At 40.2% G+C, this 17,786-nt stretch overlaps 1 protein-coding gene across 2 annotated transcripts in view; it reads left to right on the forward strand.

The window, feature by feature from the left end:
* Positions 1-17,786, forward strand: part of LOC149181897 (proteasome subunit beta type-6-like) — a 271,961-nt gene that overhangs the window by 163,627 nt on the left and 90,548 nt on the right. For both annotated transcript variants that reach the window (XM_089416713.1, XM_089416714.1), the window contains exon 6: positions 16,692-16,803. In XM_089416713.1, the coding sequence (XP_089272839.1) occupies positions 16,692-16,803 (112 nt within the window). The remainder of the gene's footprint in view (positions 1-16,691; positions 16,804-17,786) is intronic.

Below are 17,786 nucleotides of genomic sequence, written 5' to 3' on the forward strand. Positions count from 1 at the left end.
CATTTCAGAAATGTACAAAGGCCAAACTAGGGCTAGAGAAGGCCAACTCTAGGCCAAATAGGGTTAGGGTTGAGGCTTGGAGGCTAAAGGAAGACAAATCAGGGGTCAAAAATGGCCAAGGAGGGAAAAACGAAGGGGAAAGAGGCAAGGAAATGTTGGGTCCCTATAATACTAGTGATTACCCCATTACTATTGTAGTTATACCCCTTATTAATATTGTTGTGCCCCTATTGCCCCCATATTGTTATTAATGTGCCCCATAGAATCCCTCTATTATTATTTTTGTGGCTTTATATTATTATTGTTAGGTCGGCTGGATTATATTGTGACTCCTTAGACTCCTATATATAGAAAGGAGGTTTTGTCATTTGAATCATCCAAGAATTGTTCATTTATGTAATGTAAAGGAGGTTACCCCCTCGAAGAGGCTGAATTCTAAGGCGTTGATCTATCTTTTCTATCTTTTCTTGAGCTGGTTCCATAACATTTGGTATCAGAGCTTTGGATTCTAGGGTTTCGCTGCTCCAAACAGGTCATCGTGGCATTTTCGCTATAACTTTTTTCTATGACGTTTCAGAAGTCGCAAAAAAAATCCATTTGAGAAGAAATCGCGCTGAACCTTGGGTTCGAATTTCAGAACTTTTTGCGCAATAATTGCGGAGATATGATCTGAGGAAGTTGGTCTTTTTGCAGACTCCTGAATTACATTAAAAACAGGTGACCTAGGGAAAATCGTCATAACTTTCTCTCTGGGGATCAGATTGAAATTTCGTAAGAAGGTACAGAAAGAGGACGGACTGTAGTTTCTTGTATGCATTGTTCATATCCAAAGGTCGAAACAGTGACTCGTGGCACGCCATACAAGTTTGCTCTACTGAACTAGTCTATAATCAAGTCACCGTGGGAGATTTCGCATAACTCTTCCTTGGAGAATCCAATTTGGGTCAGACTTGTGGCATTGGAAAGAGGACACAGAGGGCTACTGCAAGTCACAAATTCAAAACTAGATGATCGAAAAGTACAGAGATACATCAGAGGCAATATCGAGCTCCTACAAAGTGAAAAAAGGTGTGTAGATTTTCTTAAATTTTTGCGTAAGCTTGGTTTGAAAATTTATTTTGAAGGAATTCAAAGGGCATAATAGAGGATTATTACCAGTAACTGATGCCCCGAGGAAAGAAAATGCAAACACCTAGTAAGGAACTTGAAAGCTCTAGCATGACTCATGAAGAAGAAGAAGAAATGCTATATGATATATCAAAATTACAAGAACAAGTGCAACGAGTGTCACTTGCACAAAAAGCAACAGAATCTAAAATGGATGGTTTAAGGAAAGATGTAGAAGCTAAGATGGATGGTTTAAAGAAAGGTGTAGAAGCTAAGATGGATGGCATGGAAGCTAAGGTGAATGGCATGGACACTAAAATTGATGGCATGGATGATAAGATGGAAGAATTGAAGATAAATATGAATAAGTTGCTACAAGAAATGGTCACTAAGGGTGAAAGGGTACTAAAGGAAACTCATGATGAGAACAAAAGAAATGTTAATCATGATTCCATAGACTCTAATGTTGGATCAAAGACTCACCATGTTCCAAAAATCGATATGAGGAAGTTTGATGGCAAGGATCCCGCCACATGGATATTACAGATGGAGCAATTCTTCGATCTCAATAATGTGAAAAACACACAAAAGGTACGTATGGAAACTTTATATTTGGAACCAAATCAGTTTGTATGGTATCAATGGCTTTGCTCTCGTAAACAATTTATCACTTGGGCAATTTTTACGGAAGAATTGATAGCACATTATGAGGATACAAAAAGCAACACTTTTTTTAGCCAACTCATAAGTCTCAAACAAAAGGGTTTAATAATGGAGCACATTGAGGAGTTCCAAAAATTGAATATAAGGGTAAAAGATATTTCAGAGGAGCATATGATTGATGTGTTCATAGGGTCTTTAAAAGATAATATCCAACATGATGTTCGCCTTTGGGAACCTGATTCATTAGAGAAGGCATTCAGGTTAGCAAGAAAAATAAAAAGCAAAATTATGGCAACCAGGAAGCATACTGTAAAAATTTCTGTTTTCCCACCCCGGTTTTCAGTTTCACCTTATTTCTCCCATGTAGTTAAATGCCCATTCCCATAACCATACATTTAACAGACTGAAAAAAATAAATATGGCTGAAAACACAAATTCTGGAAATTTTTCAGAATGCTGAAAATTGCAGAAATAAAAATCAGCAATTAAAAACAGCCATTAAAACACATTAAAACACTGATATTTTTGGTCAACTTGACCCTGGAAAAACCCCCTACAACTCTTGGGGAAAACCAGTTTGAGAGCTCTTCTTTATTTCTGAAAATTGCCTTTTTACAGTGAGAATTATTCAGCGAAAAATCAGCAAGCAAATTTACAACTTATCTCCTTTCCCGTGCCTCACAGCAATCTGGAAATTACAGCAAACAGGACAGCAATAAATGCTGTACGACCTCCGTTTTGTGTGCAGAAAAATCAGCAAACTGCTCCTCGATTTTTGTGCAAAAATCTGCCTTTCACTATGTGCTGAATCAGCTGTACAAATCTGCTCAACTGCTGCCTTGGAATGTGTGCCAAGCTGCTGTCTCCTTCTCCTCCCTGCTCAGAAATCTCTCTTGCTCTCTTGCTCTCCTTCTCCCAATCTGCTCATGAAAGAATGAATGACCTTTTCCTCCTTTTCCTCCTTTAATATAACTCCAAGTGACTTTTGGGTGATCCAAGTGACTTTTGGGTGATCTCTAAATCCAATGGCTGAAATAGATTTAGATCAATGGTTGAGATTAAATGCTCATTTAAATCTCACTTTCTATTTTTTAATTCACCCCACTTTAATAAAGACCCACTTAGTCATTTATTTCCAAAGTCACTTTTCCTTTCTAATTTTTCATTGACTTTATAAAAGTCACTTTAAAATTAGACTTAATAACTTTATCACTTAAAGTCACTTTTAAATTAGATTTAACTTTATAAAATTATAAAGTCACTTTAGGAGAAAAATTAAATTCTTTTGGACACTTTTCCCTAGGCCAAAGATCAAAGCCTAAGGGAACCACCTGTCCTCCGGTACCAAATTTCAACACTCCCTCTTACCGAGGAAGGTGTTCCTCACCACACCCATCTTGTCTCTGAAGTAGACATGCTTGCCTCGTGGTAAGGCTTTGGTAAGGATATCTGCAACCTGCTCATCAGTGGAAATATACTCAAGCTTCACAGCTCCCTTCTGAACATAGTCTCTGATGAAATGATATCTGATCCCGATATGCTTTGACCTGTCATGAAATACTGGATTCTCCGTGAGTTTAATGCAACTCTGATTATCACAGTAAATCACTGAAGGTCTCAACGGCTGACCAAATAAGCCAAACAACATCTTGCGAAGCCAGATGGCCTCACAACTAGCTAGACTGGCTGCCATATACTCTGCTTCCGCTGAACTTAGTGCTACTGACTGCTGCTTCCGGCTGAACCATGACACTACTGCTGAACCCAACCCAAAACAACACCCTGAAGTGCTCTTCCTATCAGAAGCACAACCTGCCCAATCAGAATCAGTGTATCCTGCCAATCTCACTCCATCTCCCTGCCTGTAGTCCAGACCATAATCCAATGTCCCCTGCAAGTATCGCAAAATGTGTTTTGCAGCCACCCAGTGAACCTTCCTAGGCTCACACATAAATTGGCTCATCGTGTTGACTGCAAAACAGATATCTGGTCTAGTGTTGACCAAATACATCAAGGAACCAATTAGCTGCCTGTACAATGTGGGATCCACCAACTCGGAATCCGAAGCATGAAGCTTCTTCCAGTTGGTGATCATCGGTGTCGACATGGGTCTACAATCCTCCATGTGGAATCTGCTAAGGATGTCCACAATATACTTCCCCTGCCCCAGGAAGAAATGCCCCTCCTCCTGCCACACCTCCAAACCCAAAAAGTAATGCATCAAGCCGATGTCCTTCATCTCAAACTCCGCCGCAAGATCTCTCTTGCAGTGCTCTATGAGTCTCTCTGCACCTGTAATGATCAAGTCATCCACATACAGCACCAGAATGAGAGGCTCCTCACCAATCACAATAAAGTTAAGGTTCGGATTTGCCTCACGCTTTGTGAAACCCATCCCCTGCAAGTATGCATCTATCCTGGAGTACCAAGCTCTGGGAGCTTGCTTCAGGCCATAAAGGGCCTTCTTCAATCTGCACACATGGGACTCCTTCCCATGCAGCTCAAAGCCCTGTGGCTGCTCAATGTACACCTCCTCCTGTATGAAGCCATTAAGAAATGCGGTCTTCACATCCATCTGGTGGATCTTCCAACCCATCTCTGCTGCTATCGATATAATGGAGCGGATCGAAGTATATCGAGCCACGGGAGCGAAGGTCTCCTCATAATCAACTCCCTCTACCTGGGAGAACCCTCTAGCCACAAACCTCGCTTTGAATTTCTCAATTCTGCCATCTGCAGCATGCTTTACCTTGTAAAGCCATCTGGAAGTAACCACGGATTTGCCCTCAGGCCTCGGCACCACCTCCCAAACATCATTCTTCATGATAGAAGAATACTCCTCCTGCATGGCCTCTCTCCAGACCTGCTGGCTAGCTGCCTCCTCATAGCTAGAAGGCTCAGAGTCAAGGATGCTGGTAACCATCGCCATATAGCTACAGAACCTCTCAGGTGGTCTACTCTCTCTGACCGGCCTCTTCGGCTCAGCAACAGATGTGACATCTCTCAAGGTGTCCTGAAGCCACTTGGGCTTCCTCTTCCCTGAGTATGCTTCTCCCATAGGAGAATGAAACTCCTCCTCCTCATCACCATCAGTAGCCTGAACTCCTGACTGTCTGTCTGCTGTCCTCCTGCCTGCACCTGAACCTGTAGAAGCTGAGGTACCGTGTGAACTGTCCATCAGTGGACTCCCTAGTGAACTGCTCTGCATGCTGCCCGGAGCACCACCCCTCTGGATCGGCGAGCCACTGCTCACTGATGGACCTGACATCCTCATAGATGTACCTCCAAATCCTCCTGATCCCTGCCCACTGGATCCTTACGACTGACTCAACTGCTGCTGAGGGTCTGGCTGATCCAGATACTCTAACTCCCGTGACCTCCTAAAGGCCCTGTCCTCCTCGAACTTCACATCCCGTCTGACAACAACTCTCCTCTGTGCAGGAATGTAAATCCGAAAGGCCTTTGAGGTCTCACTGTAGCCCACAAAGATACCCTTCTCTGCGGTGGGCTCTAGTTTGGTCCTCTTCTCCTTGGGTATATAGGAGTATGTAATGCATCCAAAGATATGAAGATGACCAAGATCAGGGTTCTTCCCAGAGAAAGCCTCCTCAGGAGTCATGTGCCCCAAGGCACGATGCAGACTCCTGTTCTGCAAGTAAACAGCTGTGTTGCAGGCCTCTGCCCACAAGAACAATGGCAACCCCTGATCATGTATCATGGCTTTGGCAGCCCCTATGATGGATCTGTTCTTCCTCTTTGCAACTCCGTTCTGCTGGGGGTTGTAAGGAACAGTAAACTCCCTCCTAATGCCTGCCTCCGCACAATAGTCAACAAACTCTCCAAGGGTGTACTTTCCTCCATTGTCCGACCTCAAGGACTTGATCTTTCGACCTGTCTGAGTCTCCACAAGAGCTCTGAACTCCTGAAACCGCTTGAAGACCTCACTCTTGGTCTTCAAAAAATAAATCCAGGTCCTCCTGGAGTGATCATCAATGAATAACACATAGTACTCATATCCACTCAAGGAAACATGAGACATCCGACCGCTCACATCGGAATGAATCAAATCAAGTATCCCCGTCGCTCTGCTGTCACTGTTGGGAAAAGGGGATTTGGCAAACTTGCCCATCACACAACCTCTGCAAGTATCAAAGTGATCAGTACTGAAATCTGGCACACCTGTAGTGATCTCCCGCAATGTCCTCAAGGCTCCATGATACATGTGTCCCATCCTGCGGTGCCAAATCTCACACAGCTCAGAACTGCTAGCTCTGCTGTCGGTACTACTGCTCAATGCCAAAAGGGGCTGGAATGCAAACTTGTACACCTTTGCATGGCGTACACCTATCACTCTAGCTGAATCAGTTGGAGCGTCCCTGGGATACATCAACACCTGTCCTCCCCTAAACAGTACCTCATATCCTCTGTCCTCCAAAGCTGAGACGGATATGAGGTTCTTCCTCATCCCTGGCACATAAAGAACCTCTGACACCTTCAAGGGAGGTTTGGACTCCCTCTGAAATGTCACTGTCCCCACCCCGACTGCTCTAACAACTCTGTCATCACCGAGTACTACCTCAATATCAGTGCCACTCTCTGAAAGCTCTGAGAAGTACTCCCGGACTCCTGTCATGTGACGTGAAGCCCCACTGTCCACATACCAGATACCTGAAGATGCTCCGCTAATCGAGGGAAAAGCATGCTCCCTCTGAACCTGTGTGGCAGGTGATCCTGTACTAGAGGACTCACACGTAGTGAACGCAAACTCTCGGTCAAAACGACCAGCAAAGTCCTCAATCTCTGCTGAAGCTGCCACGTCCTGGTTTTTCCCCTTCTTCTTCTTCTTCTCCGGACACACAACTGCATAGTGTCCCATCTTTTGACAATTCCAACACTTCATCTTGGAATAGTCCTTCTGTGAGTTACCCTGTTTACCTTTACCTTTGCCTTTGCCCCCACCACTGCTTGTGGAAGCCTGCTTCTTCCCTTTGCCTTTCTTGCCTCCTGCCACCAGTGCTACGTCCTTATCCTGCTCAACTGGCTTGGCTGCCCCAAGCTGTCCTTTCCTGATCTCTGTCTGAATACAATCATCCCAAAACCTCTCCCATGTGGGAAGGGTCTCACGTGCACAAACCCCATCAGCAAAGTTCAACCATGAACGGGGGAGGCCATTCACTGCAATACGCACCAACTCAGTGGATGGAATGGCCTCTCCAATCGCTGCCAACTCATCTCTCACATTGGTAATCTTTGTGAGATATCCAGCTGCACTATCATTCCCCATCTTAATGTTCTTCAGCTTCTCCTTCAGGACCATCTTCCGGTTCTCATTGGTACTCTGGTAGAGATTGGACAATGCTGTCCACATCTCATGGGCATTGCTCTTTCCTCTCACATGAGGAATGCAATGGTCTTTGATTCCGTCTAGAATCAGCCTCTTACCCTTATTGTTCTTCTTTTTATACTCAGCCAACTGACTAACATCAGTGGGCACAACAACAGGGTTCTGTGCGGTATGCACCATGATATCCCAGACTTCTGCCTCCTCAAAGATACTCTGCATTCTCTCCTTCCAAACGCTGTAATTTATATGCCCATCCAGCCTATCCTCCACCCTCAATCCCAATGACATCCTGCTGTCCTAAAACTGAAAAATAGCACTGCTGTAGTAAAGATAAAACTGCTGTTTATGAAAAAATCAGCTTGCTGGAATTTTCTGAGTGAAAAATCAGCAACGGTAATTTTTCCTTTTGCTGTCCCAAACTGCCCTTCAGCACTCAAGCTCTGATACCATGTAAAAATTTCTGTTTTCCCACCCCGGTTTTCAGTTTCACCTTATTTCTCCCATGTAGTTAAATGCCCATTCCCATAACCATACATTTAACAGACTGAAAAAAATAAATATGGCTGAAAACACAAATTCTGGAAATTTTTCAGAATGCTGAAAATTGCAGAAATAAAAATCAGCGATTAAAAACAGCCATTAAAACACATTAAAACACTGATATTTTTGGTCAACTTGACCCTGGAAAAACCCCCTACAACTCTTGGGGAAAACCAGTTTGAGAGCTCTTCTTTATTTCTGAAAATTGCCTTTTTACAGTGAGAATTATTCAGCAAAAAATCAGCAAGCAAATTTACAACTTATCTCTTTTCCCGTGCCTCACAGCAATCTGGAAATTACAGCAAACAGGACAGCAATAAATGATGTACGACCTCCGTTTTGTGTGCAGAAAAATCAGCAAACTGCTCCTCGATTTTTGTGCAAAAATCTGCCTTTCACTATGTGCTGAATCAGCTGTACAAATCTGCTCAACTGCTGCCTTGGAATGTGTGCCAAGCTGCTGTCTCCTTCTCCTCCCTGCTCAGAAATCTCTCTTGCTCTCTTGCTCTCCTTCTCCCAATCTGCTCATGAAAGAATGAATGACCTTTTCCTCCTTTTCCTCCTTTAATATAACTCCAAGTGACTTTTGGGTGATCCAAGTGACTTTTGGGTGATCTCTAAATCCAATGGCTGAAATAGATTTAGATCAATGGTTGAGATTAAATGCTCATTTAAATCTCACTTTCTATTTTTTAATTCACCCCACTTTAATAAAGACCCACTTAGTCATTTATTTCCAAAGTCACTTTTCCTTTCTAATTTTTCATTGACTTTATAAAAGTCACTTTAAAATTAGACTTAATAACTTTATCACTTAAAGTCACTTTTAAATTAGATTTAACTTTATAAAATTATAAAGTCACTTTAGGAGAAAAATTAAATTCTTTTGGACACTTTTCCCTAGGCCAAAGATCAAAGCCTAAGGGAACCACCTGTCCTCCGGTACCAAATTTCAACACATACCACTCACAACTATAAAGACGGAAGTGTTGTTGCCCCTAGTCTTCCACAACCTATAAGGTTGACACCACAACAATTGGAAGAAAAAAGAGCAAAAAGGGCTTTGTTACAGTTGTGATAGCAAGTACACTAAAGGTCATAAGTGTGCTGAGAAGAAGTTATTCTACATAGATTGTGAAGAGGAAGAAGAAAATGAGCAAGAAAGGTCAAAAGAAGAGGATATACTCCAGGAACAAAGCCTAGATGAAGAACAAATAAATCCGACCATATCTTGTAATGCATTGGTAGGAATTACCACTCCTCAAACCATCAAAATACAAGGACAAATCAAGAAGAAAAAGGTAATAGTGTTGATTGATTCAGGAAGCACCCACAATTTTATTCATTGTAAGGTAGCAAAAGAATTGAATTGCTTCCTATATCCAGCACCAGAGTGTCAAGTGATGATTGCAAATGGAGGAACAATAAATTGCTCTGGAAAGTGCCATAATATCAAGCTATCCATGGGAGAATATGTATTGACTAGCTCAATGCTTTCCATTCCAATGGGAGGTGCTGATGTTGTACTAAGAGTCCAATGGCTACAATCCTTGGGTACAATAGCTTTTAATTTTCAAGAACTTTTCATCAAATTTTCTACGGAAGGAAAGGAAGTTGAATTAAGGGGTATTGCAGGGAAACCAGGAAAGATAATTAACTCTAATGGTATGACAAAGCTTCTAAAAAAGGAGCAAAGAGGTGTAATTGCACAATTATGTTCACTAGATGTTTCCACATCGGAATCATCTATTTCTCCAGATCTCCAAAAAATCCTGGACAATCATTCCAAGGTATTTGAGACTCCCAAAGGTCTCCCACCTATGCGTGATCATGATCATGCTATTCATCTGATTCCAGGAAGTGTTCCTCCAAACATCAGGCCGTACAGATATCCCTATGTCCAAAAGAGTGAAATTGAACGTATGGTTGCAGAAATGCTAGAGGCTGGTATAATTCAACCGAGTCAAAGTTCTTTCTCTACTCCAGTAGTATTGGTGCACAAGAAGGATGGATCATGGCGCATGTGTCCAGATTATAGGGAGCTCAACAAGCTCACTATTAAAGATAAGTTCCCCATTCCTGTCATTGATGAATTACTGGATGAATTGCATGGATCAATTTACTTCACCAAGTTGGATCTTCGTTCGGGATATCATCAAATCAGAATGAAGACTGAAGACATTCCGAAAACAGCATTTAGAACTCATGAGGGTCATTATGAATTTTTGGTCATGCCTTTTGGCCTTACCAATGCACCTTCAACATTTCAAAGTTTGATGAATTCAATTTTCAAACCATTCCTTAGAAAATTTGTGTTAGTATTTTTTGATGATATACTAATCTACAGCAAGTCTTGGAAGGATCATGTTGAACATGTTGACAGGGTGCTACAACTATTGGAGGAGAAACAATTATATGCAAAAAGATCCAAATGTTTCTTTGGAGTCCAGGAGGTGGAATATCTGGGTCATATTGTATCTCATGAAGGAGTTAAGGTAGACCCTAGCAAAATTAAAGCCATTAAGGAATGGAAAATCCCCACATCCATAAAGCATCTGCGAGGATTTCTCGGGTTGACAGGGTATTATCGCAAGTTTGTTAAGAATTATGGGAGAATAGCAGCACCTCTAACAACATTATTGAAGAAAGATGCATTTTCATGGACTCTAGAAGCAACAAAGGCCTTTGAACATCTTAAAGAGGCAATGTGCCAAGCACCGGTCTTAGCTACACCAGACTTCACAAAAACCTTTATTGTGGAATGTGATGCTTCAGGAAATGGAATTGGTGCTGTTCTAATGCAAGATGAAAGACCCATTGCTTTTGAAAGTCGTCCAATCAAGGGAAAGTTTTTAAGCAAAGCTATTTATGAGAAGGAAATGTTGGCAATACTCCATGCACTTAAGAAATGGCGACCCTACCTAATGGGAAGACACTTCAAGGTAAAAACGGATCATGATAGCCTTAAATACTTTTTAGAACAAAGATTATCCTCTGAAGAGCAACAAAAGTGGGTCACAAAGATGTTGGGTTATGACTTTGAAATCATCTACAAAAAAGGGAAGCAAAATGTGGTGGCAGATGCACTCTCAAGAAAGGATGAGGATGTGGAAGCATTGTTGTGCGCCATTTCTATTATCCAACCAGATTGGATAAACGAAGCAAGGGAGGAATGGAAGAATGACGAAGAAGTGTGGGCACTTATTCGAAAGTTACAACAAGATTCCAGTACGTCTGATACATTTAGCTGGCAAAATGATTCGTTATGGTACAAAGATCGCTTATACCTCTGTAAGAATTCCCAGCTAAAACAAAAGATTCTTATGGAATTGCACACTTCCCTTAGGAGGGCACTCAGGATTTTTAAAAACTTACCACAGGGTTAAGAAGGATTTTTTTTGGGATGGCCTTAAATCAGATATTCAAAAGTTTGTGGCGGAATGTTTGGTTTGCCAACAAAATAAAGTTGAAACAATTAAGACACCGGGTTTATTACAACCTTTATCCATTCCAAGCCAACGTTGGGAGGAGGTTTCAATGGATTTTATCACAGGTTTACCCAAGTCTGAGGGAAAGAGTGTCATCATGGTGGTAGTTGACAGACTTACCAAGTATGCACACTTTTGTGCATTATCACATCCATTTAAAGCCAGTACAGTTTCTACTGCATTTATGGAAACAATTCAAAAGCTACATGGAAACCCAAAGATTATTGTAAGTGACAGAGATCCCATTTTCACTGGAAATTTTTGGAAAGAATTATTTTCTTGTCTTGGTACTCAGTTTGCTCATAGCTCATCTTATCATCCTCAATCTGATGGGCAAACTGAGATAGTAAACAAATGTTTGGAAGGATATCTTCGTTGCTTTGTATCTGATAAACAGACACAATGGGTCAAATGGTTGCTTCTGGCTGAATGGTGGTATAACACTTCCTTCCATACAACAACAAAAATGACCCCATTTATGGCACTTTATGGGTATCAACCACCATCCATCACATCATATTTAAGAGAAAATTCTAAGGTTCAGGCAGTGGAACATCACATCGAACATCAACAACAAGTCCTCCAACTCTTAAAGGATAACCTCGTGTTGGCACATAATAGAATGAAACAACAGGCAGATCAACATCGCAGTGAAAGAAGTTTTGATGTAGGGGATTGGGTATTCCTATGGCTACAACCATATAAGCAAATGTCCCTCAAGCAAGCTAAGAAGGATAATAAATTATCACCAAAGTATTATGGTCCGTACAAGGTGTTGCAAAAGATTGGTACTATGGCATACAAATTGGAGCTTCCTGCAGCTTCTCGATTGCACCCAGTTTTCCATGTTTCATGTTTAAAGAAGGTTATAGGCGACAAGCTCCCAGTTCAAACAATATTGCCAGAACTTGACGAGGAAGGAAAAATTATATTGGAACCGGAAGCAGTCACAGAAACAAGAACTCGACAACTACGAAATAGATCAATTTCAGAGTATCTTATCAAGTGGAAGAACTTATCCGCTGAAGATTCCACATGAGAGGATGAGAATTTTATGCAGAAGTATCCAGAACTACTCAAGCGTTGAGGACAACACTTTTTTGAAGGAGAGGGGCATGTTGGGTCCCTATAATACTAATGATTACCCCATTACTATTGTAGTTATACCCCTTATTAATATTGTTGTGCCCCTATTGCCCCCATATTGTTATTAATGTGCCCCATAGAATCCCTCTATTATTATTTTTGTGGCTTTATATTATTATTGTTAGGTCGGCTGGATTATATTGTGACTCCTTAGACTCCTATATATAGAAAGGAGGTTTTGTCATTTGAATCATCCAAGAATTGTTCATTTATGTAATGTAAAGGAGGTTGCTCCCTCGAAGAGGCTGAATTCTAAGGCGTTGATCTATCTTTTCTATCTTTTCTTGAGCTGGTTCCATAACAGGAAAGCTCGAAAGGGCTGGACGTTGGGGCTAGAAGGCCGAAAAAGAGGGAGCGGTTAGGGTTTTAGGGTTGAAAAGTCCACAACGAGCCCAAAGGGCAGCCATCTAGGGTGGAGGAAGGAGGCCGAGGCTTCCTAAGGCCACGACAAGGCCAAAAGTGGCCTAGAAACCCGCACATAGGGGCTAGGAGGGAGGGTCGAAGCCCTTAGAGGCTACGACTTGCCTGCAAGAGTTAAAAAAAAGGATGTAAAGGTAGAAAAGGCTGACGCAAGGCTAGAGGAAACTGGATCTGGGCCCGGGAGAACTAAAAATTGAAACCCTTGTTTCAGAAAATTTTTTCTTCTCGATTTGAATTTTGCTGCAAATTTCTCAATGGCTGCCCGGCAAAAAAAATTTAGAGACTAGATCTTACCCTCAAGGGCCTAGATTTGGCTCTACTTCAGCCTCTTCTCTTCAGTTCAATAGATCTTACCTGCAAAAATGAAAATAAAACACCCAAACCCCAAATATATACAAAATTTAGTAAAATCCAAAAACCCCAATTAGCAAAAATAATTTACAAACTTAATCTACAAAATTATTCACAAAAATATACAAATATACAAGGGTTTTGGTTTTTTTTTTTTTGAGAAATACGTTTTTTTATGGCTATTTTCTTTGATAATTGGCTAAAATGCTTAAAAAACCCCATGCACACTATAGCCTTAGCGAAGATTTAATCCGTCAGAAATATTCAGGATCCAAGCAAAGTTGATCACTACCCACAGTTTGTGAACTTGGAGAGACCAAGGACAGAAGTACTTGCAAACACTGTATTTGTCTCAAGACAATTCATATATTAGCACAAGATAGGAAAGCCCGTAGTCAATGCATACCAAAAATCGATAAACATGGACATCTCGAGTTGCACCCCAAAGTATTTATTATGATAGAAAAATAGTTCCCAGCAAGATCATAGTTTACACAAATGCTTCAACAACAATTTCCTAGCCAAAAATCAGATGGCTAGAGACTCAAATGAAGCTCTAATTTATAGATAAATCCTCCAAGTGAAAAATAACGACTAGTTTTCTTGATCCTTGTCAAAATAATCTCGACCGTCGAAAAATACTTTATCATGTTTTAATCTTAGCGGTTGTTTTTTAATTTTTTGAGGAATTTTGGAATTTATCATTTAATTCTATTTTTATTAGCTCAAAATTAATTATTTTGAGCTAATTTCCTAAAAAATTTGACTTTGACTTAGCCATCAAAGCCCAAGAATCCAATTTATATCCAATATTCCCTTGGTAGAGGACCTCCAAAAATTAATTCTTTTAAGACCCACAATTTTTTCACTTGGTGAAGTTAATTTTCCTAAGACATTCTAATTTTGACTTTAATTAAATAAACTTATGGCTTAAGATTTTAACATAATTTTGCTTGAAAATTTAATTAATTGATACTTGAGGGGATTAATTACTTTTTCCACCTTTTAATATTTTAACCATGGTGTCTAAGTATGAGGGACAATGCATTAAAATATTTGTTACATAAGATTTACAATTTCAACCCTCAAAAGGGAAATGCCCGTTTGACTTACACTCTCAAATTACATACCTAATCTGCGACACAATATGGTCTAGTAGACCAAGTGATTTGTAATAAAATAATTTAGCCAACTAGTTTAAATTATTCCCAAATCATTTTTACATAAGACTTGACTAGAACACTAGGATTCACCTAAGACTTTGACGAAGAATTCCATCCTAGCTTTGGGGTTAGGTTGGAGGGAAAAGCTCTGCCGACCATTCGTGTTTAGAAACACAAACGAGTTAGTGAGATGAAAACCTCCTAGGATGAAATTATCACCAAAATAATATGCTTACCTAGGTTATTACATACATTCATGGTTTTAGTAGCATCATTTACATTAAAAATTTGCAGAATGAGTTCACAATGACATATAAACTGCTGATAGATGATCCAATCTTGTTAAAAAAAATGGTACTTCTGTTTCCTTGAAACTTTATCAAAATGTGTGCAACATCTGGCTCCATATGGGGACACGTTGCTTACATGAAGTAACGTGAGAATGCCAGAATCCTGCATCCAAGAAAACAAAAGTCCATCAAATAGATATCCATTTAAAATCGAAATCATCATGCATATAGAAAATATAGCTAGAATAGAAAAATTTACCCTAACAAAATGAAATATAAATGACATAATAAAAGTGCGTGAAATAAAACTATCTAATGACATGAAATAAAGAGAGTAGGGTTAGAGATACCATACAAAACAATGCCCTATGGCATAAGATATCATCAATGTGGAACAATCTCAGGCATCTGTCCGCTGAGTGGTAGATCAATGAGCTGCTTTTTAGATGTCCTTTGCTGAAATTTTAACCTCTTTGGTCGGTGTAACTGCTCATCACTGTGCTGCATATCGAACTGGAATCTATTTCTCTTTTTGCTCGGAGGAGGGGATGGGTGGTGGAATGAAGAAAAGTGGCAGACTGGTTGAACAAACTCTGACTCGAAATGAGGCGGATGCTCCTATGGCACAACCTGTTCACCATTTTCTAATCTCTTCGGGACTTCCACATGATACCTTCTCTCCACTTCTTTGTACAATCTGACCATGCCACCTGCTGCTACTGGAATAGTGGCATAAGATAGATCCATCTGAATATAACCACCTAGATCGGCTGCAAACTTCCTAGAAAGAAGCATTCCCCACACATATGACGCATCAATTACCGTTATGTCCATGGTGATGATTTTGTATGGGTAATCAGCCAATGAGACCTGTAGATCTTTAACCACACCAAGGACTTCAACTTTTCTAGAATCCATTGAGCAAATGTTATGATAAGGTCTAGAGATCCTTAAGTTCAACTGTTCCATAACTTTGTTAGTCATAACATTTGTAGATGCACCAGAGTCAAGCATACAATTATGGAGCAAATGATCATTTATGTCCAATGTCAAGAAGAAAGGTTGATGGTCTTCATTGGTCATATAGCAGTTTAAGTCTTTTAATACGATTTCCTCATCTTTAGGCTGAGTATCAAGTCTTGCTTGTTGAGCAATGCCCAAGGCTTTAAAGAATGAAGCCCTTTGTGACGGAATCTTCAGCAATTCTAAGACCGGAACTGACATCTTGATATTATTGATCCATGCTGCCCAATCTACCTTTAGTCCAGACTTATACCTTTCGGCAAGAATCATTCTATTTTGACTCTGATCTTTACCTCTCCTTGTGTAGTCCTTACACTTTGCAAGCTCTAGAATCTTCTTTTGAGATGGATTTTCACCATATGCATGAGTAATGGGGTCCTTTTCTTCATTGAAAGTATTGATGGCAAAAGTTGATGATATCATGTCTGTACATCGATTTTCCTTGGAGTTATCTTGACTCGCATTATGATCTTGTTGATTTCTACTTTCCTCCAAGATCCTTTTGGCAAAGGGACATGTACTCTCTTCATGAAAACTCTCATGAGTTGCAGCACTATTCTATTATAGTTAAGATGCTCCTTTTCAGCATCAAAGGTAGTTGTAGCATGAAGGTTTGTTTGTTCTTGAAGATTATATATTTTCTGAGGGTTTAGGCCCTTCTTAACTTGAAAATTTGAAATAAACAGGTTTTCTGTTCTTTATCTAGTAATGACTTCTTTACTGGTACAATAACATGGGTTGGGGAAGATACATGAATCACTCCCTCATTGGGTGTATAGCTTATAGGCTGAGTTTTCTTGCAGTCACAATGACCCTTTTCAGTCACTCGAGGGCATTGATTCATTTTCAATTTTTCTGTGGTTTGACTAGTTTGTTTGTACGGGTAGAAATTTTAAGGAAGTGACATATGGTATGCTATAAAACTGAACAATGAAGCATTGAAGCAAGGTTGAAGTAGTAGACAACCAGTCATGGTAGATGCTCAAAATTTTCTTTCCTTTCAGGGAGACATGAAACTGAAGCATTTTAGTCTGACAAATAGAGTACATGTGATGTTGTATCCTGTAAAGCTATTTTGTGGCTATGACTATACCTTATCCAGTCAATATTTTTATTATTGAATTATAACGGAATACAATGTTTGAATATTTATCAGAACATGCTCCAGACTGGCCTCATTGTTGGTGGGTGGGACAAATATGAAGGGGGAAGCATCTATTCAGTACCTCTTGGTGGCACAATTTTGCAGCTACCCTTTGCAATTGGAGGCAGGCTGCTCCTCTCTTACCTTTCTTTTTCCTTGTTCTTCTGTAGAAGATAGTTATATTTAATAGAAATTGAAGGTATATCCTTAAGTCCATTTTTTCTCTATATACCACGAAATATTCAGAAGCTACCACAGATATAACCTATTGAGTTTATAATTTACCATTTACAAAGGTATGGCATGTATAGTCATGTTTTAGCACCTTACACGAGAACATTAAACCCTTTTCTTTCCTCCCAGTAAGGAATCTACTTCGATTATCATTGTACCAGAAGAATTGAACAGTGCAACTATTATTTTTTACAGGGATGGAGGGAGATTCTTGAATAAGAACAGCCCCACTGTGTTTCGACCCTACCATTCAGTGGCATACGTTTCATATTTATGCACCTCAAATTCAACAAGGCAACATGCTAGCCAAAAACTGGAACGAGTTGCCTTTCAGGACCAGCTACTCATTTATATACTGACCAATATCATAAGTGAATCCCCATGCAGTAGTGTTTATAATAAATTCGTGCAGTGACTGCTTTTCTGATAAGAGTCCATGTTCTTGGACATTTCCAGTAAATTTCTTGAAAACTTTTCTATTGAATTCCTTCAGCGAGAACTTTTCAGGACATTGAAGTTCTAGTCACAATGCCTTCTTGCAACATTGCCAACGTCTTTAATCAGCATTGCCACAGATCAGTGTCATCTATGTCACGGTGTCCAAATCCTGGGCTACAGTCATAGGAAGTTAATATATGATAAACAGATTTGGCTGCATTTGCACCATGCTTTATTAAATATCTGTAGTGGATTTTTGTGGAGTTATGAGTTCTCTTCACTATATAGCATAACCCTGCATTAGGTTCTCATGGCCCATAACACATACAGACATGTAAAACCTCCTTTGGAAAGACTCAACATGTAACACAAGCTTCCTGTAAGGCAGAGCGTTTTTGGCAGAAGCGTTATGTTTCCATCCTTGATTGAACACTG

This window comes from Pinus tabuliformis, chromosome 3_2, assembly GCF_031772625.1.
Source record: "Pinus tabuliformis cultivar Carrire ecotype Pingquan chromosome 3_2, CPIR1, whole genome shotgun sequence".
Classification (NCBI taxonomy): domain Eukaryota; kingdom Viridiplantae; phylum Streptophyta; class Pinopsida; order Pinales; family Pinaceae; genus Pinus; species Pinus tabuliformis.